Source organism: Plasmodium gonderi (assembly GCF_002157705.1).
Source record: "Plasmodium gonderi DNA, contig: Chr13, whole genome shotgun sequence".
NCBI classification, from domain to species: Eukaryota; Apicomplexa; class Aconoidasida; order Haemosporida; family Plasmodiidae; genus Plasmodium; species Plasmodium gonderi.
This window is the reverse complement of record NW_021628938.1, coordinates 1,225,546-1,243,165: the sequence shown is the minus strand read 5'-3', so window position 1 is coordinate 1,243,165 and position 17,620 is coordinate 1,225,546. Positions and strand designations below refer to the sequence as shown.

Genomic DNA, 17,620 nt, shown 5'->3' with positions numbered 1-17,620 from the left:
TACCTTTTCATGATGCACGTGCATTTTTACGAAAAGGGCATCATTATCATGACTCTTCACCACAATTTGTGATTCTCTCGGAGGTGACCAAGTTGGTGAAGTTGTAATAAAAATATTTCTTAAACAAATTTTAACACACCCTTGCAAATGTTTTGCTCCTTTTTTGCTGCCTCTTTTTTGCTGCCCCTTTTTTGCTGCCCCTTTTTTGCTACCCTTTTTTTGCTACCCCTTTTTTGCTACCCCTTTTTTGCTGCCCCTTTTTTGCTACCCTTTTTTTTTTTTCCATATATTATCATTACACCCTCCCCCTACTCTTTTCTATACTCAACATTACCCCACTTCTGGAAAAAGTAGCATGAGAAAATTCACATAAGCAATCGAACTTTACGTATAGAAGATGATAAGATAAATTTTTTTTCATATCTCTCTCTCTCTCTGTGACTCCTGTTGATAGAAAGAGGAGAGGGCTCTGTTTAGATCCACTTTAACGAAAGAAAAATTTGTAAAACAGAAACGATATGTCGATTCGCGACACCTATTCCTTCTTGAAGGGGTTCAATTTTATTTGCGTCTCAACTGATCGGCTTTTCTCAGCTACATTTCTCTCGACATGCGATACGAATGTGGCTACACTTAATTCATTGAAAATACTTTTGCCTCTAATACCCGCTGCACTGTGTATGACAAAGAAAAAATACAAAAAAAAAAATACAAAAAAAAAAATACAAAAAAAAAAAAAAAAAAAAAAAAAAAAAAAAAAAAAAAAAAAAAAAAAAAAAAAAAAAAAAAAAAAAAAAAAAAAAAAAAAAAAAAAAAAAAAAAAAAAAAAAAAAAAAAACAAAAAAAAAAAAAACGAAAAAAAAAATACAAAAACAAAGCAGAGCAGAGCAAAACGAAAAGAACTCACATTTAAAAAATTTTACCCCTTATTATATTTATTCTGTTTTTGTGAAAAACGGAAATTAAGATGGATCATATTTCATTCGTTCTAAAGTCACAAAAAAAAAAGGAAAACAGAATAAACAAACTGAATAATTGAGCTGATTGAATAAACAACTAATTGCAACAAAGTTAGATTAATTTTTTTGTTATGTTAGATATATGCCTTCACAAAATATAAATATGCACAAAGAAAAAAAAAAAAAAAAAAAAAAAAAAAGATAAGGAGACTTATTCTTCTCCCTCTCCCCATCCCCAATTTGTGTGATGCGTAGGAGTAAGACTTATATACACTGTACTAACTGGAAATGTTAGGCGCAGATGCAATTGTGTCGAAAGGGAAAAAAATTGAGTAGCCTGCGAGCGTTAAGAGGGAATATGCACGACACACTATGTACACATATGGTATATACATTATGCATGTGTGTATGTATGTATGTATGCGTGTATGTTTTTTTTTTTTTTTTTTTTTTCTTTTTTTTTGCCTATAGTGATCTTCCTATCCCCCGAGTTAGCCATTAAGAGAAGGAACTAGCCATTTTAGGAAGGGAAACAATTTTTTTTTTTTTTTTTTTTTTTTTTTGAGATAAGTACAACTGATCAAATAGGAATAGCAGATCCCTTAAACAGCAACAGTCACGCCAAGCAACCACCTAAACCGATCCATAGAAACGCCGAGGAGAGTACTCCCTCTGGGGTAGAGGGAGCCATGGCACAACCTAGGAAGAAATTGAAATTAAACAATGAACAAGGTGAGAATATATTTGCCCAGGGTGAAAGTAACATGAGTGTTCATAACATTTCTATGAATGCAATATTGTGTTCTTCCCTCAACCTTGATAACATATACAAGCACTTTGCCAATTGTATATACAATCCTCGAGAGTTCAAGTGCATGCGTATTGACGTCCCTGTTAGTACACGCACTATAAATAAATATGTAAATTACATTAGGGAGAAAACAGGTGGGAGAAAAATTAAGATGCAAGTTGTTGAATGTGGTGATGATGATCATATGCCTTCGCAAGGGGAGGCTACCCCCACCACAGCAGCAACAGCAGAAGCAACAGCAGAAGCAAAAGCAGAAGCAAAAGCAGAAGCAACAGCAGAAGCAAAAGCAGAAGCAACCACAACAACTACTACACCCAGTAGTGATCCGACGCGAGATACATCACAAGTGGAAGTCACAAATCTCACAAGAATCAGCACTGGCAGAGAAGAAAATAACAAATCAACGACATCTGTTGGTGTATCATCTGATGGTATAGTCAAAACAGATAATTGCTCACCCTCTGGTTATTTCACCACTAAGATATGTAACAACATTCCTATTTCACAAAGTATAACTGAAGATAATAACCATATGAATGAAAAAATTATTATAAACGTGTCTATATTTTCGAACGGGAAAATAATATGCACAGGAAATAATTCCATCGAAGCATGCAAAATAGCTATGAAAAAAATAGAAAAAAAATTAAAGCAATTAAATTTCAAAAATATAAAACTAAAAAATATAACAATAACAAATATTCTTGCAGTGTACAATGTGGGATTCTCTATTGTGCTACCCCTCTTTGCCCAGTATTATAAAAGTGTGAGTTCGCTCCCGAGCAATACATTTTTTTTTTTTTTTTTTTTTTTTCCTTCTCGTCTACGTTATGCGTTATCTCTTCTATTCAGGAAAGGCACATAAGAATATTTTATATGTTCACATTTGGTATATATATATATATAGAACGAATTGCGTTCTTGCTGCTTCTTCTTCAGTGCATTCCTCACGTGCTTCCGACTTGTGTTCCCTCCATATGGCGTTCTTTTAAGTGACAATTATGTATATATATATATATATATACTTGCCCATCTCTGAGTTATCTTGCTCATACATAGCTGGTCTTACACGTGCATATTCATTTTATGATTACACATTTCTGTTGTTCCAGCAGTGGATTCGGTTATGTGGAACATTTCCAACTCCGCTCCCATTTTCCCAACTATACTTATAGGTAGACTACGATCCAAATGTTTTCCCCGCTTGCAAAGTGAAAATTGCCCTGACGAATGAAAATGAAAAGGACACGTCCGAGATGAGCGATGTAAATATCCATTTCATTTTTTATGTTATACCACCTTTGGTTTTCGCTTGATTGGGTCATTCACTAGTTCATACACCCCTCTCAAAACAAGACATTTATACCTACTCCTTCTTCTCTTTCGTCTTACTCAGCAAAATGAAGGTAACTACGCATGGAACACTACCAAAAGCAATGCAGAAAAAATCCGAAACAAAGTAGATGTCGTCTCGGCTAGTATTTTCTCAACAGGAAACATAACCTTAACAGGTGGAAAAAGTTATGAAAATCTTCAAAAGTGTATCGATATATTATATCCATACTTGATTAAAAGTAAGTCTCAACACTGATTTTTTTTTTTTTTTTTTTCAAAATTTTTACGAACAGTACATGATAAACTTCTTTATGTTACATCATTATATGCCACAAAATTGTACATTCGGTTGTATATCTATACAATGGGTGTAAATAAAAAAAAAAAATAAAATAAGGAAGAAAAATGGAGGAGTGTGTGGAGGGGTAGGGGTGTGATGGAAAAAAAAAAAAAAAAAAAAAAAACAGTAGAATCTCATTCTTAAAAGCTGCGAATATAATTTGGAGTGCACAAATGAGTAACAGGGATAGAGACGACTACTAGAACTATGCATTGTAAGAAGAGGAGTATTGGCTAGAGGTGTTGAAATTCCTTGAATCAGATGAGGAAGGAAGACGGGATGAAGATTCAGATGGAATAGTAAAAATGTTGTAATCAAAATTGTTAATGTAATTTAAATCCCGTAACCTAATTGCCTTTTCTTTGTCATTCTTATACGAATTTATATTGTCATCATAAATGTTTATATACAAGTCAAAGCATTCTGAAAAGCACTTATGATATGGCAATTTGCTGATTGGTTCTCTATCATTTAAATTTTCTTTTAAACAACATAGAAGGAAGTTTTTAACATCTTCATCGAAATTCAGATAGTCGAACTTATCCCCAGTGAATGTGTCGATTAGAGATTCTTCAAACACTTTTCCAATCATGTAAGAATATGCCTTTTCCAATTTGCTTTTATCCATCAGATGGAAGCAGTTCTCACACCCTCCACTCAAGCCAGCGCTCTGTCCATCGTTCCCTTCTCTGCTGCCAATTCTGTGCAAAGCCATTCTTATCTCGGGAGGAATGTAATGAAAAATAGTCTTGCTGTATGACTTGGTCGCAATGGTTTCATCAATATTGTAGAGCAGGAAACGTAAAGATGTGGGTGAGAGAAAACCCAAGGGAATTCCACCATTTATTATTAAGCTGTCTTCCTTGAGAAAGATTCTTGAACATTTCAAAATAATAAGTGTATGGAAATCTAAAAAGGTTAAAATAATTTTAATTATTTTTAAAACAATGCACTTTAATTTAAATACGCGCAATTTTAAATCAATACCTGATAAAAATTCACTATATATAAATTCGTTCAGAGGAGTTCCATTAATATATTTTGTTTTTTCAATCAATTTTTTATTAATTTCAACTGAAATGGGGATATACAAATTTTCTATTTTTTTATCCTTCACTTGGTTATGAAAAAAATTGAGAGATGCATTTATTTCATTTTCTATGTCTCTCAGATTGTACTCTTGCAAAAACGAATTTTCTTTTGGTTCATGCATTATCTTTATTGGGTTGTCATTTTCCTGATGAAGTAGCTCTTTTAGATTTGAATCACCATTTTCAGCTCCTATTTTCTCCCCTTTTACTTTACCACAATCAAGGGAAGTGCTATCCTCTAACACTGAGATTTTCTTCATCTGACTAATCCATGGATAATAATAAGGACGTATTTTCTTAAACTTCAAAATGCAAAATAACTCCAGATGCATGCAGTATACCTGCCATACAAATGAGTGTGAATACACACCAAGAAAATTCATAAATTTGACATTTTTTTTGTATAAGGGTAATTTTTTTTTGCACTGTTCAATCATTTGTACCTTATCCAAATGCTTCTGTTCACATGTTATTTCGTCTAATTTATGATAAATATTTTTTTTTGTAAATTTGTAATACAAATCTTTTGTAAAGTACACTAGTTTATCTAGATTATTTAAGTGATTATAATTTTCTATCTCATTCCAATGTGTTTCATTGAAGAAGTTCTTTTGTTGATAATTTATAAAATCAAGTTTGGTATTCAAAATGTATTGCAATGTTCCGTTTTTTCTCCTAAGATGCTGTGTTCTTCTGTTTCTATACCTACATTTGCACGAATTTGTTGTCTGATTTGTTGTCTGATTTGTTGCCTGATTTGTTGCCTGATTTGTTGTTTTCTTTTCTTCTAATTCCAATTCTTCTATGCTTTCTTCTGCATTGGTTGTCTCTCCATCTGTCAAGTTCGACATCACGTTTTTTTCTGCTTTAGTGGGAACTTTGGTAGAAGCATCTTCTTCCTCTTCCATCTGCTCCTCCTGCTCTTCTTTCTCTCTTTCATATGGCAATCCCTTTGATGGGGGAAGAAACACTTCATCGACATTCTCTATGTCTCCCATACCTAACACGAACTTGGCTTTAGAAAAAATAGAATCCTTGTGCATCCTACTAAGAAAAAAATTGTATTTGCTAAGAAGAAACTTCATACTGTTGAATACTTCTAAAGACATGTAAAATTCTTCATGTGATATTTCTAAAATATGAAAAAAGTAGTAATAGTAATCATAAAGAATCATTTCCTCAAAGGAACTTTCCACTATGTTACTAATGGATATATTTTGATATTGTTCAACTAAATCGATAAATGAAAATTTATAATATGTCAAAATAAGATATAACAACATATCCATGTTGGGTGGTTTCATAATTAAATAATATCTCATCTGGAGATTCATATTTGGTGACCCTTCGCATAAGTAATGCATCATGATGCTGAAATAGTCATTGTTCTTCTTCAACAACAGCTGATTATTTTTCACCACAAAATAGAGGTAAGACTCCTTCTGTTCACTTATTCTATTCACCAGCTCGATTAGGTCTCCTTCGTCTCGCCTTTGCGTTTGCATTTCTGTTTGAGGGTTGTTAGGTAGCGAATTATGTGGTGACAAATTGTGGGATGACAAATTGTGGGGAGACAAATTGTGAGGTGACAAATTCTGAGCGGGCAAATTATTACGTGACAAATTATTAAGTGACAAATTATTAAGTGACAAATTATGAGCTGACAAATTCTGCGTAATCGACTGATCCCCCTCTGTGTCATACACTATTTGAATCCTTTTCTTTTCATTCTTCTTTTTTCCACTACTATTATTTATGTTAAATATAAAGAGTTTCTTCTTCTGAATTCCATTTTCATCAATAATGGTTATTGGCCTTTGAGGAATCGTCAAGGTGTCTATTTTGAATTCATCAAACTTCAGTTTTAGTTGGTCCAATATGAGATCTTTTTTTTTGCTATCTATAATTCCTTTTTTATTAAATAAATTTGTTCTTTTCATTTTTTCTGTTTTCTTTTTATTATTACTCATACCGACGTAGCCCTTAGGCAATTTTTTTTTTCTGTCATTTTTATTCCCCCTATTTTCATATTCCCAATTTGTGTTTTTCATATTCTTCTTTATGAACTCTTCATCCATGTGTCTAAAGCATTGTATACCTCTTTCGTTATTTTCCTCATTATAGTGATGATAGACGTCTGATTGGCTGTCATATTGATTCTCTCTTCGATTATTTCCATATTCTGTATCTGCATCTGAATCAAAATCTGAATCAGAACCTGCATCCATATCTGCACCTACTTCTTCATCTACTTCTGCATCTACATCTTCATCTATTTCTTCATCTTCATCATGCTGTATTAAGTCATCTATATCCTCCTTATTAGAGAAATTCATAACTTTATCGATAAAGGTATATCCAAAAGCAGAAGATTCACATACATTGGGAGTTATTTCATCTTGTCCCTTACTATCACTGGTGTCATAATAGTACTCCTTTCTCCTTTCAATTATTTTGTTAAATTTATCAATTTTTTCTTTTATACATGGATCGTTAAAAGAGAATAAGTTAGATATGTTGTCTTTCCTTTTCTGTTCATAGATTAATTTTTTTAGGCATGAAAAGTCAGGCAGTTTATCGTAATCTTTCCTTTTTCTTCGTTTACATCTTGTCCTTTTTGCATTCCTCTTATTATTTGGATTTCCCAAGTTCTTTGCAATCCTAGAATTTTTTGTGTTCCTTGTGTTAGACGATTCGCTAGGTATAGCAGTTTTCAGCAAGTCCACTATTACTCCTTTTCTCACAGCACAACCTGTGTTCCCAATTTTTCTTTTTCTCGGAGCCATTGCACTTGTTTTCCTATCCGTCTATCCGTGTCTCCTCTCAACCTGTCCAAAATGCTACGCTAATGGGGTTCAAAAAAGACTCTCTTGAATTGTGCGAGGTTAACACTTGAACACGCAAGTTTTAGAACAAGGAAATTTTTGAGCATGCAAGTTTTGAACATGCAAGTTTTAGAATATGCAAGTTTTGAACATGCAAGTTTTGAACATGCAAGTTTTAGAATATGCAAGTTTTAGAATAAGCAAGTTTTAGAATATGCAAGTTTTAGAATATGCAAGTTTTAGAATATGCAAGTTTTAGAATATGCAAGTTTTAGAATATGCAAGTTTTAGAATATGCAAGTTTTAGAACATGCAACTTTTTTTTTTTTTTTTTTATTAACCAACTACAGTGCCCTTAGCTTCCTCCTATGAAGTCACCCTTTTGTGTGAATCACCAAAAGACCTTCCTAACAAAAAGAAGGATGGGGATATACACACACGGGAATGGTGGGCTAGGAATGGCGTACTGTCTGTATGCTCGTATTTTTCCTTACACCTGAATGAATTGTAATGCCCTGCGTCTCACTGTCTCAGTAGTTTTATATATATATGTATATATAAATGTGGACTTAAAATGGGAGTGTAGCTGTTCATATAAGGGCATTTCATTTGTGGAAGAAAAAAGGGTAACTATGCTTCCTTCTTGATTTACCAATTTTGTAAATGTAAACATGTGTATGCACACTACGTGTATACACATTTTTATAGTTTCTCTATAGTTTCTTTATGGTTTTTTCATAATTTTTTATACAGTTTGTTCATAATTTTTTTTACAGTTTGTTCATAATTTTTTTTTATAGTTTGTTCATAATTTTTTTTATAGTTTGTTCATAATTTTTTTTATAGTTTGTTCATAATTTTTTTAAGGTTTGTTCATAATTTTTTTATAGCTTTTTTATAGTTTTTTTTTTTTTTTTTTTTTTTTTTATCGCTAGCCAACTGTTCCAAAGAAGAACAAGTTTTTGCACCTCACACATGAATACTTGGAAAATCCTGTTAATTGAAAATAGTCATATTTTGTCGTGTAAAAAAAAAAAAAAAATATATATACACATATATATATATATATATATATATATATATATATTCCCAAGCCCTTTCCCTCTATAGCTCTTTTATTTACCAATTCGGGACACATGAAGATATCTTATATAATAATAAACTTGGGGGTGGGCCTTAAATAAGGTTGCAGTTGCAGTATTCATCATATGAACAAGTTTTTTCCCGGAATGATGACAAAAGGGAAAAAAAAAAAAAAAACTAATAACTCTTACGGAAAAGCAAAACGAGAATTCAATTTGTTACTCTATGTATATTTCTCCTCCATAGCACACCACTGCTCGTTTTACCGTTTTCATTTTTCTGTGTTCAATATATATTTTTATTTTCCTTTTTTGGGGAAATTAAAAATTTTTCAAGTCTTGTAGAGTGCTACATGGGACACAAGAACAGTTTGATAATGTCAAAAATAAAAAAGGGATGAGCATTTCTACACCATCTTTTAAGAATGTTTTTTTGAACTTCACACCATGAGGTTGGGACAAATTCAAGGGAATTTTTTATTTTTGTTTTTTTTGCCCATAGTGGTACGTGGGTGTGAGACTATGCCTGTGTGTGTTATATAAATGTATACCTATGTAATCGGACGATTCTTGCATGGAAAAAATTGTATGCTCAGCATATATATACCCCAATGTTGTATACCTAAATGAGGAAAAACTTATGGTGCCTCTGTGGTTGTAACTATTTCTACTACTTCACCCAATGATATAGAATATCTGTTTTGGATGCATATACAGAAAGATAAGAAGTGGGACAGGCAGAGCTGATGTATTTTTATTTTATTTTATTTTTTTTTTTTTTGGAAGAATCACCATGCTAAGTTGTGGTGCCAAAAAGGGGGAAACAATAGTCATACACAAAAACAAACAAAAATACAAAAATAAGGGGGAGGAGAGGGAAGAAAAAAAAAAAAAAAAAAAAAAAAAAATCAGTATAATAACAAGATAAAAATGAGACTCATTTATCCATACCGTTTGATGCACTTTAGAGAAAGTGGTGTGTGTTTAGGGGATGGGGTGGAGAGGTGCGTCATCCCTTCTCTCACAAAATAGAAACTTACATAAGAAAGAAATATTTTTACTATGTTTACTTACTCCACCTTTTTTATCTATACCACCTATGGAGACAAATGTTATATATGTGCATAATCGTTTCTTCCAAAAGGATAAAGAAACTACACTACTTTGAAAAAAAGGTGTTACATTCCAATGTGATATATATTTTATATGTTTTTTTTTTTTGTTTTTTTTTTTTTTTTTTTTTTTCTTTCCATATTTGTGATTTTCATTCCCTTGAATCGAATTACTCTTTCAAAAGAAGATTTTTTTTTCCTTTCCTCATATGGTCACATAATTTCTGTTAAATATAAATTTCGAACCGCGTAGATTGTTATTTATATGTCAACTAAGACAAAGGCTTCACAAAGATCATCATTTAGACAAATTTTTAATTCGTGTTTTGTGATTGCTTTTATTTCAGTACCACTTTCATGAATATCTAAGGAAAAGAAATCTCCAAATCCATGGGCTTCAATATAAAATGTCACGTTGTCAAATACGAGGATATCAATAGCTTTACATATAAAATATTCACTACCATATAAAAAATGGCATTCTGTTAAAAAATTATATAGTAAATCTTCCATGCTTGATCCTCTTGCAATTATTTGTTTCGATATTTTTAATTCCACATCATTCAAATTACACATGTAATTAAACATTGAAACACACAAAGACTCGAAGCATTCCCTTAATGTTTTCCCATAACTGTGTAAAATAACATCAGCTGGATGATCCAAATATTCATAACTGTATGACTTTTCCAAACGATCATCTTGTATTATCTTCTTTTCATAAGGTAAACCTACATTTTGTGGGTTCCCCTTGTCACTACTTCCCATGTTCTCAATACTTCCAGTCTTATCGCTACTTTCAATATTCACATTACTGTCAACATTTTCACTGCTTTCAATATTCACGCTACTACCACTTATTTCATCACTACCACCTGATACTTCCCTATGGTCACGTTCCTTCTTCTCGCAGTTATCCTCAGACTCTATATCATCACTTGAGTTCCCTCTACTAATCTTTCGCCTATCCCTCTGGGGTAAGGAATGAATTTCATTAATGGAAATTTCCTTCATATCGTTATTTGATGTGTTTTTCCTTCACATGCAAAATTTATCAGAAAAAAAAAAAAAAAAAAAAAAAAAAAAAAAAAAAAAAAAAAAAAAAAAAAAAAAAAAAAAAAAAAAAAAAAAAAAAAAAAAAAAAAAAAAAAAAAAAAAAAAAAAAAAGAAAAAAAAAAAAAAAAAAAAAAAAAAAAAAAAAAAAAATCATTTATTTTCGCTTAATTTATATGAACATGCATACAAAAATTTATACGTTACAACAAAATAAAATGATGCAACTTTTCACAAAAAATTATATTTTTTCTTTGTAAGTAGAAAAGTTCCCTTAGAGGAGAAAACCGAATTCTAAAAACTTGGAAGATTTTCTACGTGCCTTAAAATTTGCATACAAAATCACAATGGGGCAAATGAGTATGTAAGAATATTCATACGTGCTTACACGAAACAATTACCTTTTTTTTTTTTTTTTTTTTTTTTTTTTTTTTTTAGTTTTTTTTTTAATGCAAATGTTCATTACCTATACGTAAAATGAAGTGATGGGAAAAAAAAAAAAAAAAAAAAAAAGGAAAAGAAAATGACTTTGCACACAATAATATATACACAAAATCTATGTGTATACAACAATTAGCATTTAAAAAAATATGAAAAAAAAGATGTACGAAGATTTCTTTTTGTTAAAGCTCCATTTGAACACCTCCCTTGTTAGTTAATTCCCCGCTGGAGGCACATACGAATGTGCATATTGTATTTATATATATATATATATGTGCATTTTGGTGAGCCAGCTTATTCGTCATTTCAGCAAAAGAGGGAGACCAAAGAGATACCAAATAGGGAAATATGTTTTCAAGGTGTTCATCACAGGAAAGACACAACAGAGGTAATATAGTAGTAACAACACAGTGGAGACAACACAGTAGTGACAACACAGCATCGACAACACAGTAGTGACAACACAGCATCGACAACACAGCATCGACAACACAGTAGTGACAACACAGCATCGACAACACAGCATCGACAACACAAGTGTGCAAAACAGGAAACAAACCACCATTTGCAGAAATAACATGTAAGCTCGTTTCTAATATCCCTCTTTAACTGTAGAAGGGACACAAAATGTATGGTAAATAAAAATGATCCTTTTTCAATCATCCGGAGTATTGATCCTTTACCAATTTAAACATCTGAGAGGGGGTATACACCCCATAGGTATGCATTCTGCATGCACAAATTAGATATTTTTTTTTTTTTTTTTTTTTTTTAAATTAAATAGTTGAGAGGAAGCACAAAATATAAAGGATCATTATAAAACAATTTACTCATGTGCTGAATGAAAAAAAAAAAAAAAAAAAAAAAAAAAAAAAACATGTGGATATATTCACACATCAGTAGTGTCTAAGTCTTGTTAAGAACCAAAATGACGTCACTAAAATGATGCCAAAAAAATGAGATGCATAATTTGCCTGCTATTCTGTGCAACACTCTTAAGGGGATACATAATAAACGAAGGTAAAAGGGGTCAACCACTCAGCATTATGAAGAAAAGATTTCTGGTGGATGGGAAATATAAAGCGAATTTTCCTAATAGGAAGAAGCCCCCACTGAATATCTTTAAAGAAGAAGAGGTAGAGGAAAAGTATAACATGATTGACACAATTAATAGTTTGTTAGGAAAGGTAAAAAGACAGTTTAATATAGATTTCAATTTGGAAAAGGAAAAATTAGCTAAGGAAAAAAAGAAGGAAAGAAGTTGCGATGAGATCAACAAGGACAAAGGTGGTCAGGACCCAAATGATTCACATGATACAAGTGAGAAAAACGAATTGAAAAGCATCTTTGGCACCATGCTCGATGGAAGTTTTAAAATAGGTAGGGCCAATACCATGTTCAAAGAATTAAAAGAAGAAAAAAAGCTAGTAGACAAAAAGTACAAAGCATTAATAAACAGAAAAATATATCTGAGGTATAAGCAATTTAAACAGCTCGAAGAAGACATAAGAAATGGTACCTTTAAATCCCCTTACAATGAAGAACAAAAGGCATTTTTACAAAAAGTAATGAAAGAACAGGAAGAAGCTATAGAACCTATAATAAAAGAAATAGAGAAAATCGAAAAAAACCAATATTTAATATACGATGAAAAAAATGAACTTTTAGTTAAATTGAGAGAAGATATCCAAAAAAAAATAAATGAAATTAATGTAAAATACCAAGAAAAAGCTATTCAATTAGGGATCAAAAAAATTATGGATGATTTCTATGAACAGACAAAAACCCCTTTAGTATGGGATTTGACACAGATGGACTGGCCTAGGGCTGTATACCCACTAATCAATAATATGAAGTTAAAAGCTGATGTCTACTGGGAATCAACAGTTGTAGGTGGAAACAGAGAACAAAATGAATATTTCATTACTCCATCTAATATACCATCCCTAAATGAAAAAAAAAAAAAACGAAAAGGAAGGGGAGTAGGAAGTAAAAGAGGAGGATCGTCAGGAAGAGGAATGAAAGGACAAAAAAGTAGAAGTGGGGGGTCTATACCCATCGGGTTTGAAGGAGGACAAACTCCATTATATAGGAAATTGCCAAAATTTGTTGCTGCCCCATTAGGACCAGGTCATCGTTTCAATCGATATGACTATGAATTGATTCCTCTAAATTTAATTAATTTAGCATATACAAGAAGTGGAGAAAAAAAGTACTTGGAAATTGATTGGAATGTTATAGACAAATTAGGGTTGAAAATAGGAAAATACAAACGAAGACATCCAATTAAAGTTGTCGGATGTAACTTGAAGAAATATAAAATGAAATATGGTCTCGATTTCCAATTTTATGCTAAAAATGTCCTTGTCAAAGCTCACGCATTTACAGTTAAGGCTGCTCGCGAAATTATTAAGCAGGGGGGTAGGTGCCTCTTGTTAAAAAAAAATACGCACGATATTGTTTATTCAGAATATAACCCAGACGATGAAAATTTTAACAGAATTCCACGAAGAATTGTCTTTTCTGGAAAACCGTCCAAATATGAGAGGAAAATGAAATGGTTAAAGAGTGTGAAGATGGAAAACCAGCAAGGGGAAAAAGGTGAACAAGAAGGAGCTACGTAAAAATGGGACAGGCGACAAGTATGTTATGTAAAAATGGGACAGGCGACAAGTATGTTATGTAAAAATGGGACAGGCGACAAGTATGTTATGTAAAAATGGGACAGGCGACAAGTATGTTACGTAAAATGGGACAGGTGACAAGTATGCTACTCAAAATGGGAAAAGCACGCATGACATAATTTGCAAAAAAAAAAAATAAAGTTCATATATTTTTTTTTTTTTTTTTAATTTTCTGTATGAACTGTTAATGAATATTTGCAAAAATATGAGGTTAGTTAGCTAGCTCGTTCAGGTAAAAAAAGTTAGAGAAATACATATTTGCGCACGCAAACATGGAAAAAAAAAAAAAAAAAAAAAAAAAAAAAAAAGGTACAGCATTTCTCTGTTACAACCTGTTTCTGTTGTTAAGTGGTATGTTACTCACGCAACATATTACGCGTTTATGGAATTGTAAGAATGCCAAATTCTGTGTTTAATATATTAGAATATTTTCTCACAGCTTACAAATCATTTGAATGGCAAAAAATATAAATATAAATAAGCACACACACACATGCACAGGATCATTCTGGGAATCCCAAACCATATACCATACATAAAACGTTAAAAAATATCATTGTGTTTCGTTCAATTTTTGATATGTAACGTAAGTGGTCACGTCTTTCCTATTATCAGTATATGTGATCAAAAATTACCCATGGTGTACATGCGCTTTTTTTTCTTTTTTTTTTTTTTAAGTTCATATTTTTTTGTGTAATTTTGCGCAGAAAGGTGTATATGTATACACATGTTCATTTTTGCGTCGTAGGATTAATTCTATATGCACATTTTTCTGCACATGTTCATGTGCGTTTATGTATATTTGTGTAAGTAAGCTATGTTGGAACATCCCTAGACAACCACACACTCGCATTTATAATTGTAAATTCGTGTAATAACTCTCGCCCAAGTTAGAGCGCAAATTTCCGCCCAAATTATCCAGCAAAAAATGGAAGAGTCTCCCCCCTTTAGCACGCGCCCTCATTCTTTTTATCCTTTTGGAAATTGAAAAGGAGGATGTGAAATGCAATCAATGCATTGCAGAAAACCGTTTGAACTTTTTGATCCATTTGACTTGGCAAAATATTGTTAGACACACAAATGTCGAACAAGTGTACATATGTGATTAAAATATTTTCGTTCAGCATTGAATTTACGTAACTTATATGATTGTCGATAATTTCCTGGATGTTTAAAAACTGCTTGTCGAAATGAGGTATACATTTGCTCTTCAAGTCGTTTAAGAGTAAATTAATTGCATTTTTGAATATGCTAAGCGTGTCAGGATGTATAGATTCTTTTAAATTTAATTCTACAGAGCATTTCTTTTTCTCTACTTTGTCCTTTTTTTTGTCACCACATTCGATACTCAAAGATGTGCTATTTTCCACTTCTGCATCTTTGTGCAAAATATCCATGTCTTTGCACTCCCGGTTGGTGCTTCTTTCATAGTTTTGTATGTTCCCTTGGTTATAAATATCCGCTTCTCCACCCGTGAGTATGCCTTGTTCACATTCTTCCCTGTCATGATGTTTCTCTGTCTTGTTCATTTTGTTCACTTTTGAAAATTCGTCCACTTTTGAAAATTTGTCCACTTTTGAAAATCCGTCCACTTTTGAAAATTCGTCCACTTTTGAAAATCCATCCACCTTTGATAATGCATTCACTTTTTCTTCACTTGCTTCATTCGCATCGCTTCCATTATCTTCGCACGTTTCTTTGGAAGGGTGAGGGGTAAGCAATAGGGTATCATTGTCATGAAGACCTTTCAACTGCCTCCTTTTGAAATCACAGTTTCTATAATTTTGGTTGGTCTCGATATTTCCATTTTTCGCAAAAAAAATATCAGGATTATTACAATTTTTAAATTTTTTTATATAAACAGAGTTTTCACTTATGCATGTATTTTTTTCATTTAAAAAATTTTTTTTTTTTTTTGCATTTTTTTTGCTACATATCCCTTCATTTTCTTTGGTAAAAAATTTATTAGAGCTTTGTTTTATGTTAATTTTTAATATTCCAATTTGTTTACGATAAATTGTGCTTTTGGATGTTGGTTTTTTTTTGTGATTGAGCATATAGTTTAGAATTTTATTTCCAGAAAATTTTATAACACTCGATTTGTTATTGTCACTGCAATTTTGCACTTTTTTACGAAGGGTGTGTTTATTAAGCAAGTTTCTTTCCTTGATGTTTTTATCATTAATAGATTGGTCACTCAAATTGTATGATACCCTTTGGTCGTTGTTACTGTCTGCGCTTGTCACTGAATTGTGCATGTCTTTCTGGTTAATACTAACATCAGCACTGACAGTGCTAGAGGGGCATTTAACCTTTTCAATAAGAGTGCATAATTTTTCCTTCGCTGTAATATCATCCTCACTTGGACATGCAATACTGCAAAGATTGGTGTTTCTACTACATTGATCATTTTCATACGTACACAATACCATTTCTGTACATGTAGAATTTTCATTCTTTTTCAAACAAGTGTTTAACGTAGTATTCTTTATGTGTAGCTGACTAGAAATGTCAAAAATTCCTTTTTTGTCATTGTTTGAATTGGAAACTGTACTGTTCCAAATTTTCGAAATTTCATGTTGTTGTTTTCCTGTGTTGTTAATTTTCCGGTTAGGTTGATTTTTTTCCCCACATGTATTTTTTATAGTACTTTTATCACTATTGTTGCTGTAACTTTTTGTATCCCCTTGTGTGATTGTTACGTTTTTGTTTTTATCTTTCAAATCATCTTGAAGTTTCTCTGTTTCATGATTTCCATTTTTTGTAGAAGCTATACTAGTTGCAGTAAAATTGTTAAGACAATCGTCCCTCCTTAAATTTCTACCTTGGGCGTTATTTTTTTTTTCAAATTTGGTTTTTTTATTAAAAACACTATTGTGATTGGCAGGGTTTTCACCATTGATATGGTTTTCGTCAGTAATATGGTTTTCAGCACTGGCAGGATTCTTTTTAATTTTCTTTTCCCTGATTTTGCAATTTTTGGCTCTACATTTCTTCTTTAAATTAATTGTGGGGTCATGATTCATTTCGAGAAAATCGTTATTCAGGTTCCATTTCAATGGCTTGCTGAAATCTTCACTTATACTGTTATATATATAATTAATTTCTTTCGTTTTAATAGTTTTAATTGCTAATTTTCGAGCTTCATGAAATCCAAACTTCTGAACTGAATAATATTTTCTGGCAGATTTAGTTCCTTCTGTCCATCTTGCTTCCCAACTATTTTTATGCAAATCATACCAAACCCCTGATACTCGTGGGAGGCACTTTGCTAAATTTCTCAAGTCTTGAGCGCATATATCTTCTTCTTCTTTTTTTACTCCATTTTTAAAACATTTTTTTATAAAGATGACATAATTTTTTAGATCCAATTCTTCTAGGAGTTCATCCGAATTTCCAAAATGGTCACTCATTTCGGGCTCCGGGACGGAAAAAAAAAAGCGGCAAAAAAAGCGAGAAAAAATGCAAGAAAAACGAGGAAAAAAAAGGGGAAAAAAAAAGGGAAAAAATCTACAGTTTTATCTGTTCATATAAAAGGAAGAACTTAATAGACGAGTGGGGGAAAATTCAAAAGTTTATCGACGTTGTCCATATGTTAGCACTTTCACAATTGAGCACCTATGCGGTTATGCATTCACACTGCAATATTGTCATGTTCATGTACCATTGGAGTCGAACGGCACAACAGAGAGATGTATCTCTGAGAAAAAATTACCGTATTGTATAGATCGATCGTTGGTTTCATGTATCAGTGTGTTTTATACACTAACATGATGTTGTGCAAAATATGTGCATGCACGTGATCATGCAATGTGGTACATTGCTGTACATACACACATGAATACACACTCTCGTCTTTGAGTATATGTGTGTAGGTGTAATTATGA

General features: G+C 32.0%; 5 protein-coding genes across 5 annotated transcripts; 2 read left to right on the top strand and 3 right to left on the bottom strand.

The window, feature by feature from the left end:
* Nucleotides 1-1,648: 1,648 nt before the first annotated feature.
* PGO_132190 (transcription initiation TFIID-like) lies at nt 1,649-3,361 on the top strand (the record flags this gene model as incomplete). Its single annotated transcript, XM_028689735.1, has 3 exons — nt 1,649-2,536; nt 2,946-3,035; nt 3,167-3,361. 3 exons carry the CDS (start codon nt 1,649-1,651, stop codon nt 3,359-3,361), a joined length of 1,173 nt encoding a protein of 390 aa, XP_028545536.1.
* Nucleotides 3,362-3,650: 289 nt separating this feature from the next.
* Nucleotides 3,651-7,322, bottom strand: PGO_132180 (hypothetical protein, conserved; the record flags this gene model as incomplete). Its single annotated transcript, XM_028689734.1, has 1 exon — nt 3,651-7,322. One exon carries the CDS (start codon nt 7,320-7,322, stop codon nt 3,651-3,653), a length of 3,672 nt encoding a protein of 1,223 aa, XP_028545535.1.
* Nucleotides 7,323-9,816: 2,494 nt separating this feature from the next.
* Nucleotides 9,817-10,569, bottom strand: PGO_132170 (hypothetical protein, conserved; the record flags this gene model as incomplete). Its single annotated transcript, XM_028689733.1, has 1 exon — nt 9,817-10,569. One exon carries the CDS (start codon nt 10,567-10,569, stop codon nt 9,817-9,819), a length of 753 nt encoding a protein of 250 aa, XP_028545534.1.
* A 1,436-nt stretch (nt 10,570-12,005) lies between these two features.
* Nucleotides 12,006-13,673, top strand: PGO_132160 (50S ribosomal protein L15; the record flags this gene model as incomplete). The annotated part of the gene is made up of 1 exon (XM_028689732.1): nt 12,006-13,673. One exon carries the CDS (start codon nt 12,006-12,008, stop codon nt 13,671-13,673), a length of 1,668 nt encoding a protein of 555 aa, XP_028545533.1.
* A 1,007-nt stretch (nt 13,674-14,680) lies between these two features.
* Nucleotides 14,681-17,146, bottom strand: PGO_132150 (transcription factor with AP2 domain(s); the record flags this gene model as incomplete). The annotated part of the gene is made up of 1 exon (XM_028689731.1): nt 14,681-17,146. The coding sequence occupies one exon, from the start codon at nt 17,144-17,146 to the stop codon at nt 14,681-14,683; it is 2,466 nt and encodes an 821-aa protein (XP_028545532.1).
* Nucleotides 17,147-17,620: the final 474 nt, after the last annotated feature.